This window comes from Orcinus orca, chromosome 4 (assembly GCF_937001465.1).
Source record: "Orcinus orca chromosome 4, mOrcOrc1.1, whole genome shotgun sequence".
In the NCBI taxonomy this organism is placed as follows: Eukaryota; Metazoa; Chordata; class Mammalia; order Artiodactyla; family Delphinidae; genus Orcinus; species Orcinus orca.
The window spans coordinates 52,771,546-52,789,135 of record NC_064562.1 but is presented as its reverse complement, the minus strand read 5'-3'; the positions used below and the strand labels follow the sequence as shown (position 1 = coordinate 52,789,135).

General features: G+C 37.6%; 1 protein-coding gene across 11 annotated transcripts in view; it reads left to right on the top strand.

The window, feature by feature from the left end:
* Positions 1-17,590, top strand: part of RUFY3 (RUN and FYVE domain containing 3) — an 84,869-nt gene that overhangs the window by 30,411 nt on the left and 36,868 nt on the right. For 9 of the 11 annotated variants that reach the window (XM_033412509.2, XM_033412510.2, XM_004283576.4 and 6 more), the window contains exon 2: positions 17,225-17,398. In XM_033412509.2, the coding sequence (XP_033268400.1) occupies positions 17,225-17,398 (174 nt within the window). Of the gene's footprint in view, positions 1-1,846; positions 1,901-17,224; positions 17,399-17,590 lie in introns of all 11 variants that reach the window. The other 2 variants (XM_033412511.2, XM_004283577.4) reach the window with 1 other exon arrangement.

Genomic DNA, 17,590 nt, shown 5'->3' with positions numbered 1-17,590 from the left:
TGCCTTTCAGAATACATTTGGCCAGAAAATATTCAGCTAAAAGATTTTGGACCTGTATTTACTCTTTTTACTCCTTGCAGCAGGGCTGTAAGATAGGTAATCCTCTTGTCCATGGTTTATAGATGAGGAAACTGACTGAGGAAAAACAGATGAAGTACCTGGACCAAGGTCATACAAACAGTAAGGGGTGGAGCTGGGACGTGAGCCCGGGTGTTCCAGCTCCTGAGTCTGTTCTCTGAACTATCATGTTCTCCTACCTCTGTTTATAAAGTGACTTGCTTGGGATGTTGACAGAAGTTAGGAATTTAATCCTGGTTCTCTGAGCTGTACTCCTGTGCTTGGTTTTCTAAGTCATTGATTTCTAAACTTTTGAATTGGGGAACGGTACAAGTGTAATAGGGTATAGGTACTTGCATTCTTTTTATATTACCTTTTATATTACTTTTTATATTGCCTATCTTTGTGTCTGACCTAACCAATAATCTCTATATATGTAGTTTTCAAAAAAGTTCCATTTTAATCACATATCACTTTACTAGATCCCCATCTGCTTCCCTGTTTTCTGAATTTAAATTTTAACTTTTTATATATTTGTGGGGTTTTTTGCACGTCTTTACAGGATAACTGAACATATATTTCACATTAGAATGAATGCTTACATTCCACTTGAAAATCACTGTGCCACGTGAGAACCAAAGTTGACCAGTTTAATTACAGTGTTAATATAATGAACTAGTGAGTAGGACAAATGATAAATTCTTTTTCTGGATCATTACTCCAAGTTATTGCTTCAGACCCTATGCTGGCTTCCATGATAAATTTTTCAAGAAAGAGGGCTTGTCATGGGCAAAGTATTCTTTGCCCATTTTCTCGTTTCTGTTATGCTTCATCCTCTGAGAACTTACCTTTATTTGTATTTGCGTATTTACACATATAAAATTCACATGATTTGGTGGGTTTAATTATGAATATTGCAGTTGTGTATAATACCATGGTTTCAGAGTTACTGAAGGATGAACCTAATCCATTTTTTAAAAAATTTCTATAGGTTCTCAAAATTCATTTCAGAACAGATAATGATCTTACAGCTTTAAGACACTATTAGAAGACACTATAATAAAGTATCTATTATATTTTTAATCGTGACATCTGTGTCCTTTTGTCTCACATGGAATATTCTGTATACAAGAACACTGAGTTTATAGTAAGAGGGGAGAGAGAGTACTATACTTTTAACTGAATAAACATCTGTCTTTTTTGAATTATAAGTGATTTATCTTCAAAACAGCAACTTTTCCTTTATTTTTGTTTGGGGGAAGGAGAGCTGTTTGGGTGGAAGGCTTGGGAAAGGTATTTAGGGTATTCTTTGGTTGTTTTAGGAAAAGTCACTAGTTTTGCATCATGATATTTGGCCTGAGTCTAAAAAACATTCCACATGTTTTTTTAGCTTCACTGAAGGGATCAAAAGAAATACTGAATGAGGTCAGTGTTGTGTACTCTAGAATACAGAGTCTCATCTTGATTTTCAGTGGGAAAATAAAGTCTGTTATTTATGGGATATACAGATCCCATAGAAAATCTGTGAAATTAGAAGCCTTGAAATTATTAATCTTAGCTTTGAGACCTATTAATAGTCATAGTTGATATTTCTGCTCGGTTAGTGTCACATTCCTCTTTGGGTATGTTCCCAGCGCTTTTCACTGCTAATCTCTGAGTTAAGCCCAAAGAGTTCTAGGCATCTCCCTTTCAGTTATCCCTTTTGAAACCTTGTTTTTAATAACACTTTTCTTTCTTGGCTTGCATGACATTTTATCTTTCTTTTCCTTTCTTTTTGCTGTTTGCAAAGACTCTTGGGAGGATTTGACAGATTTGGTGGAGCAAATGCGCGATGATACAGAAGGTGCGTGCCACACCAACATCTTTCAGTTTTCTTTTTCTTTTCTTTTTTTTTTTAATCTTCTAACCACCTTTTGATTGTTTTCCATAAGAGGAAGTGTCCGCTTTAGGTTTTATTTCCCATGACTGTAACTGGAGCAGTAAGCATATTCACCAGATTTTCCATGCAGGTACTTCGCACAGGATTAGGTTTTCAGAGTCTTGCATTTAAAAATCTTTATCTTTCTGGTTCCAAGTAAAGTGGGATTAATATATGTTAATGCTGTTCCTTTAAGATACTAATATGTTCAAAGGGGACTTTATTTCAAGATTATATCATTTTTCTATGGCTGTTTTTTCATGTGTTAGGAAGATGTAAATTTTTTATCATTCATGAAAAGAAATATATATATCTATATGTATTACCATGAACAAGCAGTTTAAAAACAAACAGATCCCAGGAACTTCAAGTACATGGAATGTTGCTCTGATTTGTAGATTTCCCAGAACATTAAGTCATTTTGAGCTTGGTCATGTAATAGCATTCCTTTCTGGTGGAATTACCTTGAAAAGTAGCACATATGTTCAAATGCATGAAGGTTCCCCAAACCGATAATTATTTCTTCTATAATTGGCACCTAACTTTAGGGATCTCAAGGTGATTTACACATTTTATAATAAAGATAGAAAAATTGAAGTTTGGCTCCACTTTATCATTTTACATTCTCCCACTTTGGCTGGGCACCTACAAGTCCCCCAGCTTCAGTGTATGCTCTCCTAGCACACGCACACCCACCACTCTGTCCACACTGGCCTTTTCACTGACTGCATGAGCTGACCTCAGCCTCCTCTCCTGCGTTGTTCCTGTGACATCCCACCCGGAGCATTTACTTCCCTTCTCCCTCCCCCTGTGCCCCCTACATCCCCATTTAGTCTAGATGAGAGCTCTGTGAAGCGCTCCCTGACAGCTTTGGCCCAGTTCATTTCTCCATTCATTCAAATCCTGCAGAACTTGGAGCCTAAGGCTTTTTACTTGTTCTCTAATTCTTGTGTGTTTACATTCCTAGTTAAAGTGTAAAATCCTTGAGAGCAGAGATTGTCTTAAACTTCTTGGTATTCGTATCAAGCTTAGGGCAGTATTGTCCTCCGTAGATTTGGTCACACCAGACAAAAAACTAAGGCAGTTTTCTCTCTCCAGTGATGCCCAATAGTTTCTTCTTCAGCACTTTACTTTGAATGAGTAAATTATCCTGAGTTTCATCTCATTTCCTATAGTCAAACTATCTTTTTATTCCATCTTTGATTCTACTTTTAATATAATTAGTTACATGTATTTTGATGAAAAGGCAGATCAGTATTGTCTAGTTGATTGACAGTTCATAGACAAGAAAGAAAAGAGGACAGTGTTGATTCATTCAGTGAGTACTGATGTTAGCTGCCATTATCATTATTATTATTATTTACCAGGCACTAGATAGGTTTAAGGTTTTGATTCCTTTAATAGACTACGTACTAAAGAAAAATGCTGCATATAGGCCAACAAATCTGTGCCCTTCTTAGAAACTTCTTCCCTATGACTTAGCCCTGGCAAAATTCTATTTCTTTGATACAAGGTACTACTGCAAGAATCAAGCCTACTCTAAGAGTCAGCCTCCTCCTTTTCATTTCTTTTTGCTGGAATTTTTGTGAATGATTGTCATAGGTGAAATCAAAAAGGGAAACCCCCAGAAGATGTGTGAATTTTTTTTATTATAGTATAGTTGAATTACAATGTTGTATTAATTACTGCTGTACAGTGAAGTGACTCACTTATACACTTATATACATTCTTTTTCATATTCTTTTCCATTATGGTTAATCACAGGATATTGAACATAGTTCCCTGTGCTATACGGTAGGACCTTGTTGTTTATCCATTCTGTATATACCCATTTGCATTCGCTAATCCCAAACTCCCAGTTCATTCCTCCCCACACCCCCTCCCCATTGGCAACCACCAGACTGCTCTCTATGTCCCTGATTCTGTTTCATAGACAAGTTCATTTGTGTCATATTTTAGATTCCACATATAAGTGATATCATATGGTATGTCTTTCTCTCTCTGACTTACTTCACTTAGTATGATAATCTCTAGTTACATCCATGTTGCTGCAAATGGCATTATTTTGTTCATTTTTATGGCTGAATAGTATTCCATTGTATATATGTGCCACATCTTCTTTATCCATTCATCTGTTGCTGGACATTTAGGTTGTTTCCATGTCTTGGCTATTGTAAATAGTGCTGCTATGAACATAGGGGTGCATGTAAGAAGATGTAAATCGTGTTACTTTGATAATCTTAGTAGATTACCAGTAAAGTGGTATATGGTAATGTTGGCCAAGAACTTACTTATAGAAAAGTCTTTCTGGAATATAGCTTAAAAAAATAAAGTCAGAAGGGGAAGGAAGGGGGAAGGAAAATGGCTTTTACTTGTTAACTTTTTTTGAGTCATTTCATCCTTGTCTTTTTTATACAATTTTCTACATCTCTTCTCATTTCAGTTATATGAAATGCTAGAATTTTACTGTTTACATAACTTAGAGTTTTTGTAAATGAGTACTTGTAACAAGAATGAACATGAGTTATGGAGTATTATCCACATGTAATACCCAGAGCAGCTCAGGGTCTGGGGAGGAGCCTGCAGTCCGAACCGGAGAAAGCTGCTGATGTATGTAGGCTCAGATCTTGTCAGGAGACCTTCACTGCTGAGCTGTTTTAATTCTGTTTCTTATCTGTTGTTATGGTTGTGTCATAAGAGGTGGCTTTTTAATAGGAAATGTGTTAACACTGGCTTCCAGCCTCCTGAAAATCTGCTTTTTAAAATAACAAACTCTAGGAGGTCACAGATTTGAACTGTTAACTTTGGGGTTTGGTTTTTCTTTTATTTTGTTTTGATTTTGGCAAGATTGAAGGTTTTTCTGGTGAACTGATTTCTTACAGTGATAGTTGGTTTTACAGTCAATGTGTCTGTAACTCCCGTCTGGTAGAATATGAAATGTCTTCTTAGGGTGGAATCGTATCATGCTTACAACATTGATCACATCTCATCTCATTATATGCTATTAATTTAGGTCTAAAAGTTTTGAAACTCACTAGAAAATTATGAAGATTAAATGAAATAATAAAAGCACATGGTTTACTACCTTTAGCTTCTCAATAAATATTGAATTCCTATCTGTACTTACTACAAACCTTTTAAACCGATTATGTGAACTTGCAGTTGCCCAGATTACTCATCTCTCTGAGCATTGGAGTGGCTGGGACATTACTTGAATTAGGGAAATAATATAACTTGTATGAAATAATACCTCATCAAGATGGCTTACTGGTTCCTTGATATATTTTGTGAGTTGAGACTTGATGTCCACCGTTCTGAAAAATGGAAGAAACATATCTAAGAAATTTTCTTAGCATCTAGCACTGTATCATATAGACATTCAATGAAGGTTTATTTTAAATTAAATAAAAATTTTAAAGTTACTTATGGAGGACCATAATAATTTTGATAGCTAACAATTTTTTATTCTTTTTAAAAAAATTGTTTTTATTTATTTATTTTTGGCTGTGTTGGGCCTTTGTTGTTGTGCGTTGGCTTTCTCTAGCTGTGGCGAGCAGGGGCTACTCTTCGTCACAGTGCACAGGCTGCTCATTGCTGTGGCTTTTCTTATTGCAGAGCATGGGCTCTAGGCTCGTGGGCTCTAGAGCGCAGGCTCAGTAGTTGTGGCACACGGGCTTAGTTGCTCTGCGGCATGTGGGATCTTCCCAGACCAGGGCTCGACCTGTGTCCCCTAAATTGGCAGGCAGATTCTTAACCACTGTGCCACCAGGGAAGTCCCACAATTTTTTATTCTTAGTACATCCCAAGCATTTCTAAATGATTAACATACATGAACTTGTTTAATCTTCAAAACCCTATCATTATCTTATGGATGAAGGAAGTAAGGTCTACAGAGTTAAGAAACTTCCCCAGTGGATTACTACTCAGCAATAAAAAGGAACGAACTATTGATAACCTAGATGGATCCCTCATGAGCTATGCTGAGTGAAAAAAAGCCAATTTTAAAAGTTACATACTGTATGATTCCATTTATATAACATTCTTGAAATGACAGCACTGCAGAAATGGAAAACAGATTAGTCGCTATGGATTATAAGGGGGTAGGAGACAGGAGGGAAGTGCTTGTGGGCTGTAAAAGGTCAAAGTGAGGGATCCTTGTGATACAGTTCAGTGTCATATCCTGGTTGTGATAAGTTACTCTAGTTTTTCAAGATGTTACCTTTGGGGGAACTAGGTTAAGGGTACACAATATCTCTCTATTTCTTACAACTGTATGTGAATCTATAATTGTCTCAAAATAATAAGTGCAAAAAAAAATGAAAGAAAAGAGAAAAGGAACTTGCCTAGGGTTACACAGCCAGGGGAAGAGTTCAAGTAGAGTTCAAAGTCCAACAGACTAGCTCCAGAGCTTGTGCTGTTAACCACTATACCAAAGTTCAAACCTAGTTGGCTCTCAAAAATACTTTTTCATCAAAATTCCATACACACATCATTTATTTCTAAATATCTAGAACAAAAGTTTCATGAAACAACGTATAACCTTACACTGTAGGACATACTAAATCGATTTTTATACCCGACTAAGGGGTTGTGACCTTTAATTTGAAAGATAGTCCAGTATCCCGTAGTGCCTCCCTGGTGTATATCCATTTCAGCTCTAGCTACCAAGATATAAGCAAAAGAGCTCTTCCAGCAATGCCAGTATGTTGTGTTCTGTTCCTAGCCTATAATTGTTGGTACCCTTTAAAGGCCAGTTACCTTGCATCCGTCTATTTCTCTTTAAACCATCTCCTCTGATGGAAACATCTTATTTCTAATCATTGGTATTATCCCTTGGCTAGTGATTATCCCAACCCAAACTTTAGTTTGTATTTACAACTATGTGATGAAAATTATGTTTCAAATGCTTCTACATCATTGTATCCTTTATTGTATCCAAAGCCAAGCTGATTTTACCCCTTACTTCCAAAACAGTTATTCAGTTTTTTTCATTTCCATTTTCAGCACAGTATTCGAGGCTCACAGGGCAAAAACTTTAGGTTATTCTCGACTCCTCTGTATCCTTAACAGGTCCAGTTCTTCAAGTGAAGCCATTTTGATCCTCTCCCCCAACTTCTTCAGATTCTCTTTGCATAAACCTTTCAGACTAATCATCCTGAAACAAAGTTCTAATCATGTGACTTCCCTGCTCAAAATCTACATTGGTTCCCATTGCCTGCTTCCTGGATATGCAGGTCTAGTTTTAGAGACCTGTCATTTGACTTTACCTTTCCTGTTTTCCAGTTCTCCCCAGGAAGAACTCCCCACACCATTCTTATTTCCTTCACCTCACTTCACATACCCATTCTCCCCATTTGGAATACTTTCTTCCATGTTTTCTGTGAATTTCATATTTAGGGTCTGCCTCAAATCCTATACTGGAATTTATCATGCTTTTAACTATATTACTTTTGGTGTTGTCTCATTTGGAGCACAAGTGTACAATATTCCAAGGAGTTAAGTTAAGGGTAGAGATTATTCCTATATTTTGTCAAGGTTGGGGTTTACTCTACTTACAAACTAAAAAATTAGCCTATTTCTTGGATACTGGTGAAGGACATGACAAAAGACTTTATTTCTCATGACACTGCAAGCAGTCTGAGCATCAACACATTTGTGTCAGTTCCTCTTGCACCAGAGTTGCACCTGGGAGACACTGTATTGCTTAGAAAAATGCTACACATGTTGTGGTTCAGTGTTGCAGCTGAGGAACACAGTTTGGGGAACCGTTGTTTTTATAGGAAGCAGTAGGAAAGCCTCCTTTCTTAAGATGATCAGTTGCATAAAGAACCCTGAGAAATGGCCTGGGTCAAAGAGCATTGAGAGCCTTTCAGTCTTGATACAACCCATAAAGACATGTAGTAGCACAAGAAGTCCATGGAGGATTGTCTGTCTCAGTATCTTACAGGTTAGATATAAAGAAATTTGTAATTTCTCCAATATCACCCAGGGAATATGAGAGAGACAGCTCTAACTCTTCTAGATCAGAGATCTAACTATGCTAGATCACTGTGTTGCCCCCTAATATTTAACTTATTTCTATGGAGTAAATTGAGCAGAGTAAGGAATTCCTGAATTTGTACTTATCACCTAAGTTTCTTATGTTGCATCAAAACAGAGAAGACTGACTATTGTCCCAACTTCTAGATGTTCCCAGAAATCTGGGTATTCTTCTGTGGTGCAGAATTCTTCAGGTAAAGGTACTTGAAGATGTTTGGGAAACTTTCCCAAACTAAAATTGATTGTATTATGATATGGGAGGGCAGTGAAGAAGAAGAAAGTGTGGTTTCTTAGGAACTCTTGGGCAAGCTGGAATTAGAAACGGACATTTTTTAAAGATTAGAGAAATGGATACCTGAAAGAAAAGTGTTTTCCTCTATTGCTCACAACATTTCTGACACTAAATGTGTGGGGAAGTTTTCCCACACCCACCAGTTCTCCAACACCAGTTCAATTCTGACACTGTCTACTTGGGGTTAACACAGACTCCACAAGATGCCCCCTCACTTTAGATGCCAATCACAAGTCTAGGCTGTCACCTGTCCTTCTTACCAACCAGCTATAAATCAGAGGTTTCTATGACCCCTCCTTAAGTTTTATAATTTGCTAGACTGGCTCACACAGCTCAAGGAAAGAGTTTACTTGCTAAAGTACAGGTGTGTTATAAAGGAACACAACTCAAGAACAGCCAGATGGAAGAGAAGCATAGGGCAAAGTATGTGGGAAGGAGCATGAAACTTCCATACTCTCTCTGGGCACATCACCCTCCCAGCAGCTCGATGTGTTCACTAACCACAAGCTCTCTGAACACTTTTCTTGAGGATTTTTATGCAGGCCTCATTATGTAGGCATCATTGAGTAAATCGTGGTCTTTGATGTTTGAGCTCTTTCTCCAGCCTGTCTCCCCTCCCTGGGTTTGGAGGTGGGGGAGGGAATGGCTGAAAGTTCCAACCCTCTTATCACACCACTGGTTCCCCTTGGCAACCAGCCTTCCCATCCTTAGGGGCTTTCTAAAATTCACCTCATTAGCATAAACTCTGTGTTTGAAAGGGACTTGTTATAAATAACAAAGATGCTCCTTTTATAATACCTTTAACTCTGGAGCTATTTCAGAACTAGAAACAAGAACCAAATATAACAAAAGATGCCCTTATCACTTGGGAAATTACTAGGTTTTAGGAGCTCTGTGTTAGGAAGTGAGGGCTTAGATAAATAGAGAAATTGATTAATTTCTTATTGTTCCACAATACCTGACGAAGAATAAGTAAGAGTACATAGACAATGGTTTTGGAATTTAAATAACCAAATAAGCTTGCTCATTTCAATGCTAATGCCAATCAAAAGGGGAATATTGGTAATGTTCAGGGAAGAAAGCAGCACTAGACTCTTATTGGAGGCTAGCAGTTAAACCTTGTCCTGAAGCAAGAGAAAGCAGAACCTCTTTTTTCTTTTTTTTTTTTTTTTTTTTTGGTTCGCGGGCCTCTCACTGTTGTGGCCTCTCCTGCTGCTCCGACACGCAGGCTCAGCGGCCATGGCTCACGGGCCCAGCCGCTCCGCGACATGTGGGATCTTCCTGGACTGGGGCACGAACCCATGTCCCCTGCATCAGCAGGAGGACTCTCAACCACTGCGCCACCAGGGAAGCTCCTCTCTTTTTTATTTTTAATTATAAGATTTTTCAAGTACGTAAAGTAGAGTAGCATAAGAAACCCTAACGTTTCCATCACCCAACTTCAATAATTATCAATATATTTTTTTTTAATTTATATTTTTGGCTGCGTTGGGTCTTTGTTGCTGCTCTCAGGCTTTCTCTAGTTGCGGCGAGCGGGGGCTACTTTTTGTTGTGGTGCAGGGGCTTCTCATTGCGGTGGCTTCTCTTGTTGCGGAGCACGGGCTCTAGGCGCATGGGCTGCAGTAGTTGTGGTGCGCAGGCTCAGTAGTTGTGGTGCACGGGCTTAGCTGCTCCGCAGCATGTGGGATCTTCCTAGACCAGGGCTTGAACCTGTGTACCCTGCATTGGAAGGCAGATTCTTCACCACTGTGCCACCAGGGAAGTCCTGCCATTTGTATTTCTTTGGAGAAATGTCTATTGAAATCCTTTGCTCATTCTTTTTTACTGGGTAATAGTAAGTCCCCTACCTACAAACAAGTTCCGTTCTGAGAGCGTGCTTGTAAGTACAATTTGTTCATTAAGTCCAACAAAGTTAGCCTAGGTGTCCAACTAACACAGTCAGATATATAGTACTGTACTGTAATAGGCTTATAATACTTTTCTCACATTAATACATAAAAAAACAAACACAAAAAATAAGGAAAACATTTTTAATCTTACAGTACAGTAATCTTACAGACGTCTGAGCTAACTTACATGATTGGACATGGGAATGCACGTTTGCATCTTTGAAAGTTCTCAACTTGAAGGTTCCTATGTAGGGGACTTGCTGTATTTGTCTTTCATTGTTGAATTATAAGAGTTCTCTACATATTCTGGATACTGGATCTGATTTATATTTTTTCCTCCCATTCTATGGGCTGTCTTTTTTTTTCCTGAATGATGTCCTTTGAAGTGCAAATGTTTTTAATTTTAGTGTAGTCCAGTTTATTTTTTCTGTTGTTTTTGCTTTTGGTGTCATCTAAGAAACCATTTGGTCATATTGTATAATCCTTTTTGTATGTTGCTAGAGTTGGTTTGCGAGTATTTTGTTGAGGGCTTTGCATCTATATTAATAAGAGATACTAATCTGTAGTTTTCTTATGATGTCTTTGTCTGATTTTGGTCTCAGATAATGTTGGTCTCATAGAATGTGTTGGGAAGTGTTTCCTCTTCCTCTGTTTTTTGGAATTGTGAAGAACTGGTAGTAATTCTTTAAATGTTTGGTAAACTTCAGTAGTGAAGCCATCTGGTTTTGGCCTCTTTATGGGGTGTGTTTTTTATTATGAATTTAATATTTTTACTTATTATAGTTCTATTCAGATTTTCTATTTCTTCTTGAGTCAGTTTAGGTAGTTTATCTTTCTTAGAAATTGTCCTTAGAAATTGTTTCATCTAGGTTGCCTAATATGTTGGCATACAGTTGCCCATAGTATTCCCTTATAATCCTTTTTGTTTCTGTAAGGTCAATAGTGATGTCTCCTCTTCGTTTCTGATTTTAGTAATTTGAGTCTTTTCTCTTTTTCTCTTCGTCAGTATAGCTAAATATTTGTCAATGTTGTTGATCTTTTCAGAGAGCCAACTTTGGGTTTCACTGGTTTCTCTCAATAGTGTTATTTGCTGTTGATTTCTGCTGCGATCTTTATTATTCCTTTCTCCTGGGGGCTTTCTACTGATAAATGTATTTATTGGTTGGCCTTGGGGAAGCCATCTGTGAAATCATGGAATTATGACATGCTAGAGCTAGAAGAGCTAGGTCAGTGCTTCACTAACTTTAATGCACATACAAATTGCTTTAGGTTCTGTCCAGAATCTGATTCAGTAGTACCATTGGAGCCCAAGTTTTCCCATTTCTAAAAGCTTCCAGGTGATGCCGATGTTGATGTTCCAGGACCGCACTTGGAGTGGCAAGGATCTAGTTCATTTGGTATCAGAGTGGTTGGTGGGGTTTTCCAAGCCATGTTGTTTCACCCCATTCCAGGCATATTCATGTGCCCCCTGCTTGAGAATTAGTGCTGCAATTAGTCATTATGATTGGTGCGGGTGTGTGATGTCTTTATAAAAAAAAATTACTGAATAAGTACGTTTACAGATGAGGAAATTGAGGCCCCAAAGAAGTAAGATTTCTTGCCTGGCATCATATAATAAGCTAATTAGCATAGATGATTCATATCAAACAGATTGAGTAGTGGGTGGATATAATCTTTCTGATGATAAGGCTTAATTTTAGCAAAGTATATCTTTGATTATGCTATTACTAAGGAAAGGTAGCAATCAGGATAAATAAATTAGTGATTAAATTTTCTTGATTAACTCCTTTAACAGATTTCAACCCAGAGAAAATATTGTTTAAGTGAATTTCCTCTTCATTATTCTTGAGTAGAAGCTTATGTGATATCTGAAATGACATTAAGGAGAATAGATAAATACAGATATAGATACATATATAGATAATCTAAGGGTCTTAAGACTTTATTATTTTTAAATGAGGATTGAGTAAAAGTTCATAATTATTTTGTACAAATAAGTGTCATCAGACTAGTTAAATGGTGTTTTATTAAAGATCTTTTTAGTACTTTCAGTGATTTCTTTCACTATCACAGACAACTCATTTTATGCTTAATTTTATACTCTAAGAACTATTACAGCCAAAGTTCAAAGTAGATTTATTTAGGAGTCATTGGTCTTCAGTCATTTTGAACATCAAGTAAGCTTTCCTTTCAATATCTTTCTGTTAGTTGGTCATTTTAAATCTCATATTAATGCTTTTAGGTATCATTGGGAAATTTCTGAAGGACAACTGTTTCGTTTCACATTAAGATAAAAGTAACTGTTGTGCTACCTATGAATTATTCCCACTTTACCAAGAATTGGGTATGATGTAACATACTTAATATTAACATAATGTTAAAGATAACTTACTTTTCCTTCAATTATTCATAAAACATTTCAATATTTCTCGGTATGAACCTTAGTCACTGCACTATAAGGAGATAAAATAGGGTCTTGGTTAGATGATTGGTTTGCAGAACAGTGTGACTCACTGTCGCTCTTAGCTATGTGACTTTGGGTCCATTTTTGTCATCACTGTTGACTAGATGAACCACATGACTCTGTAAAGTTTGTTAGAATTTCCTCATATGGAAATTAGCAGCCTTGAAGAGGTGTGATGAAGACCCATACGCTCCTAAAAGGACTTTGAAAACCAATATGGTTTATTATAACTACAGTCATTTCTACATGGTTTCTTTAGTCCACTGCTCCTACTCTGTTTCCCACCAAGGTGATTTGTACCACCGTCCAAATGTAGAAACAATCAAATAATCACCAAAACTAGAAACACAGAAGTTGCTCTCCATTCTATTTCCTTCTTCCCTCAATCCAGCTGGTGATCAAGTCCTGAAATCCTAACATTCTACCCCTAGAACATCTCTCAGAGCTAACTCCGTCTTCTCCACAAGCACACACTGCTCCAATTCCATCCCATATTATAATTTTCCTCCTCAGTTTTTGTGGTAAACCCTTACTTGCTCCCCAGCTTTGAGATTTTATTCCTTTTCGATCCATCTTCCACAAGATTGCTAGAATGGCTTCTCTAAAATTCAAATCAGTGACATTACGCCTCACATCAAAATCTTTACTGACTTTAAGGTAAAATCCATATTCCTTAAACAAGGTCCTTAGCAATCTCTCCCTTACCTACTTCCCTTGTCTTATCTCACAACCCTTACTCACATGTATCATAAACTTACGGCATTTTCTTGGTTTTCCTTAGTATGCCATGTTCTTTCATATTTCTGTTCCTTTACCCAAGCTGTCCTTCCATCCTACTCCCTTCACAGCTCTACTCCTAACCCTTCCTGGCCTGACTAATTTCTCTTTGTCCTTTAAGATTGAACTCAAAAGTCTCATCCTCTGTATTTGGCACCTAGTTATTTCTATATATTAATTTTGTATTCTGCTACCTCTGTGAATTATTATGTTTTTGTAAAAATTTTAGTTTACTTTGATTTTTTCTGGGTGTAAAATCAGATTGTATGAGAGCAGTAATATATGATCCACACTTTTACAGTTTATATGTCTCCAATTTCTTTATCTTCTCTAATTGCATTGGTCTTCCACCCTCAGTATAATGTTAAGTAATAGCCATGGGTAATGGACACTTCTTAAACTTTCCCTCAGAATACATCCAATGGCAGAGGAAATTGTATCAGACTCGCAGCTTGCATGAAATCCTACATTACTTTCATATCTACTATCTTAGCCTTAAAAATATATATAAAATTTACATTTGATTCCATAGAATGCATATATATGGCTTAACATAAAAACATTTTAATTTATTTGTCCTGAAATAAAATTAATCTTTGTTGAAGATGATAATGTTTATCCTGAAGTTTCAAGTATTCTCTGTAAGCTGCCCTGTTTTGTTCTTCAGACATCTGTATAACCCAAGTTTGATAAATAATAAGCACTTGGATGTCGAGGACTAGGTCTTCTATCTCTGGATTCCCAGCATTAAATACAGTATCTAACACCAAGTAGATGTTCAATATTTATTGAAAAAAATGAATGAATGAATGAACGAACAAAAGTTCACTTTTGGAAAAATAGTGTTAAATGTTAGCATTGTGAATAATTGCAATTTTAATTATTTTTCTCATAGAAAAAGTATGACAGACAACATTGTAAAAGTCCTGCACTTTAAAATAATTTTCTGGTCTATATAATAAAACAGAACTTTTTAAAGCTTTTTATAGTTAAAAGTGTAAAATATATAAAAAAGATCACATATTATAAGTACTCAGCTCAATGAATTTTCACATACTCACCAATTTCACAAAACTAACACCCCATCAAAAGGAGAACTTTACCTGCCCCTCAGAAGTCCCCCCATGCTCTCTTTTGGTCACTGCAGCCCTTCCCTTTTTAACAGCATACAGGGAATTCCCTGGCAGTCCAGTGGTTAGGACTCCACACTTCCACTGCAGGGGGCATGGGTCAATCCCTAGGCAGGCAGCTAACATCCTGCAAGCCGCATGGTGCGCCCAAAAAACCCCAGCCAAACAAACAGCATACATTAGTTCCACAAAATCTTTTTTTTTTTTTTTTTGGCCGTGCCACACCACTTTGATAATAGTAAGCATTAAATAATCATTGAACTTTTGCATTAATTAAACAATAATGAGCAATAAATTCTTTTGAGCTCTTATGTCTAGTTGTCAAATTACCCTGAATTTTGTTTGACTTTCTTTCATTTGTTTAGGGTAGTAGTTCTCCACAGGTAAGAGATGTCTTTCAGGGGACTTATGGCGATATCTGGAGATATTTGGGGTTATCATGACTAGAGCGTGCTACTGACATCTAGTGGGTGAAGGCATGGGTTGCTGCTAAATTTAATTCACAGAACAGCCCCCCACAAAAAGAATTATCTGACCCAAAATATTAGTAATGCCAAGACTGAGAGTAATATTTTCTAAAGAATGGGTGGGTTGTTTATGTTTGATGCAGGTTAGTTCAAATAGGTTATAGCACCATACTAATGGAGTCTAAGGTATCAGGAATTTAATTTCCCTAGGCAGTAGTTCATCTTTCTGTAGTTTAATGCGTCCCAGCCACTGACCAGATGTCCTAAACATTTCTGCTACTGATTACAAGAACGAGATGAGGCAATGTAGAAGAGCCGGTACCACCACTTCTGGAAAAATGCCTCAAAGCATCGTGTTTTGTACATATTCCAGATCCAGCTCTCCCACGTGACTAGTTCTCACTAGGTTGGAATTAGATTATTTACTTTGACTAGGAGCATTGCTTAATTTTGTTATTAGCTCCCTGAATTATTGGTCAGCAGACTTAAGGCAGAGGGAGTGGTACCTTATGGACTGCCAGTTAATCCAACTTCAGCCACATTTTCTTATGTTAAATGGAGAATCCAGTAGCTCTCCACAAACATTCATGCATACCCCACACACCCCTGCCCTATTCCTTTCTCCCAGGGATTATAGGTCGTAAACAGTACAGTGCACATAAATGCTGATAATAATGTTGGAAATTAATATCTGATAAAGTTGTTCTTCATGGTGGTTTGTCATGGGGGTAGTTTTTTGTGTATTTCAATGTCCCTTGTGGGTTTATTCCATTCTTGTCAAGTTGACCTACAATGAACAGAGAGAGCCAGATTTGAGGCATGGCCCTAAAACATTTGTTGGTGTGCAAGAGAGAATTAGTAGCAACATACACCAATTCTGACTTTCCTAATAAAGTATCCTCTAAAATTATTACCTCAGAGAACACTACAACAAACCAAGATTTGTATAGTGGGCACGGTAAACCTACAAGTCCTTAAACTTAATGGAGAAGATGAGCTTAGAATTTGACTATTTGATTCTGCTTCATTTAACTGTGAATGCATATCTAAATGAAAACACTGTGTGAAGAAAATTACTTGGGACAATTTGAATGAAATAATCTCTGCTTTGCGCTGTAGCTTGTTTCTATTATGGGAGCATGGCTTTTATTAGTACTACTTTTAGTCCTCCTAAGAAAGGTAAAATATTTCATAGATCTCTAGGCCTTTTTCAATTCGTATAGAAATTTAACACATTTAACTTTTGGGAGGATGTCAGGTAAAATGTGGTACTTAGTCCCTTTCCTCAGGGAGTTTATTTGGTTGATGAGAGCCACGTGCTCTATGTTAAGTCTTAAAAAATCGGGGAGTTGATTAAGTTCTAATACTTCATTATACTAATAATGTTAATTATTTTTAGTCATTTAGTAATGCATAGTTTAAATAATAATGCTAACTAGTATAAATACTAATAATGCACATAGCGTATTTGGAACAAAGTTTAAGCACTTTGTCCTTCTTCTCTACATTGGGTTTATTTTTTTATTTTATTTTATTTTTTTTGCGGTACGTGGGCCTCTCACTGTTGTGGCCTCTCCCGTTGCAGAGCACAGGCTCCGGACGTGCAGGCTCAGCGGCCATGGCTCACGGGCCCAGCCGCTCCGTGGCATGTGGGATCTTCCCGGACCGGGCATGAACCTGTGTCCCCTGCATCGGCAGGCGGACTCTCAACCACTGCGCCACCAGGGAAGCCCAGCTTTATTTTTTAGAGTGCTTCACAAGCTGTAGAGAATGGGTGAGGCAGGGCAAGGGTGGAAGCAGCCCGGTGTGAAGACTGTGCAGTACTGAGTTGTGACGGACCCAAGTTAGGCTGGTAACAGAGGCAGTGGTGAGAATATTAAAAGACTGTACTCAAGGCTCAAAATTTTATAAAATAAATACATTTTTTACTGTTTCACTAAGAATATTCCTAAGGGAGACTGGCATCTTTTTTTAAAAAAAAAAAAAAAAGGAAAGCACATGGTGGAGAAGAATACAACAACTAATAGTATAATTTGGTGCCAAGGCCTTGATTCTTGCCAAGACACCAACAGTCTTACCCGCTATTGCTTTTGTGCCATCAATGCAAATGTCAACACAGTGAACTTATACTGAATATTTTAATGCGCTATTTCCAGTAACCAGGCTTCATCCTTTTCTCCTTTGGCTGCAGATCCTAATTATCTCATGGCTAACGAACGCATGAACCTGATGAACATGGCCAAGCTGAGTATCAAGGGCTTGATTGAATCTGCTCTGAACCTAGGGAGAACTCTGGACTCTGACTACGCACCTCTCCAGCAGTTCTTTGTGGTGATGGAGCACTGCCTGAAACACGGCTTGAAAGGTAGACCATGGCCTCCAAATACAAATGTGCACACACCTGTTTCCTAGCAATACATGCTCCAGAAGAGAAGCATTCCTGGTGGAGCCAAAGAATAAGAGTCTTTTTCTTTTTTTTTTTTTGCGGTACGCGGGCCTCTCACTGTTTTGGCCTCTCCCGCTGCGGAGCACAGACTCCCGTTGCGCAGGCCCAGTG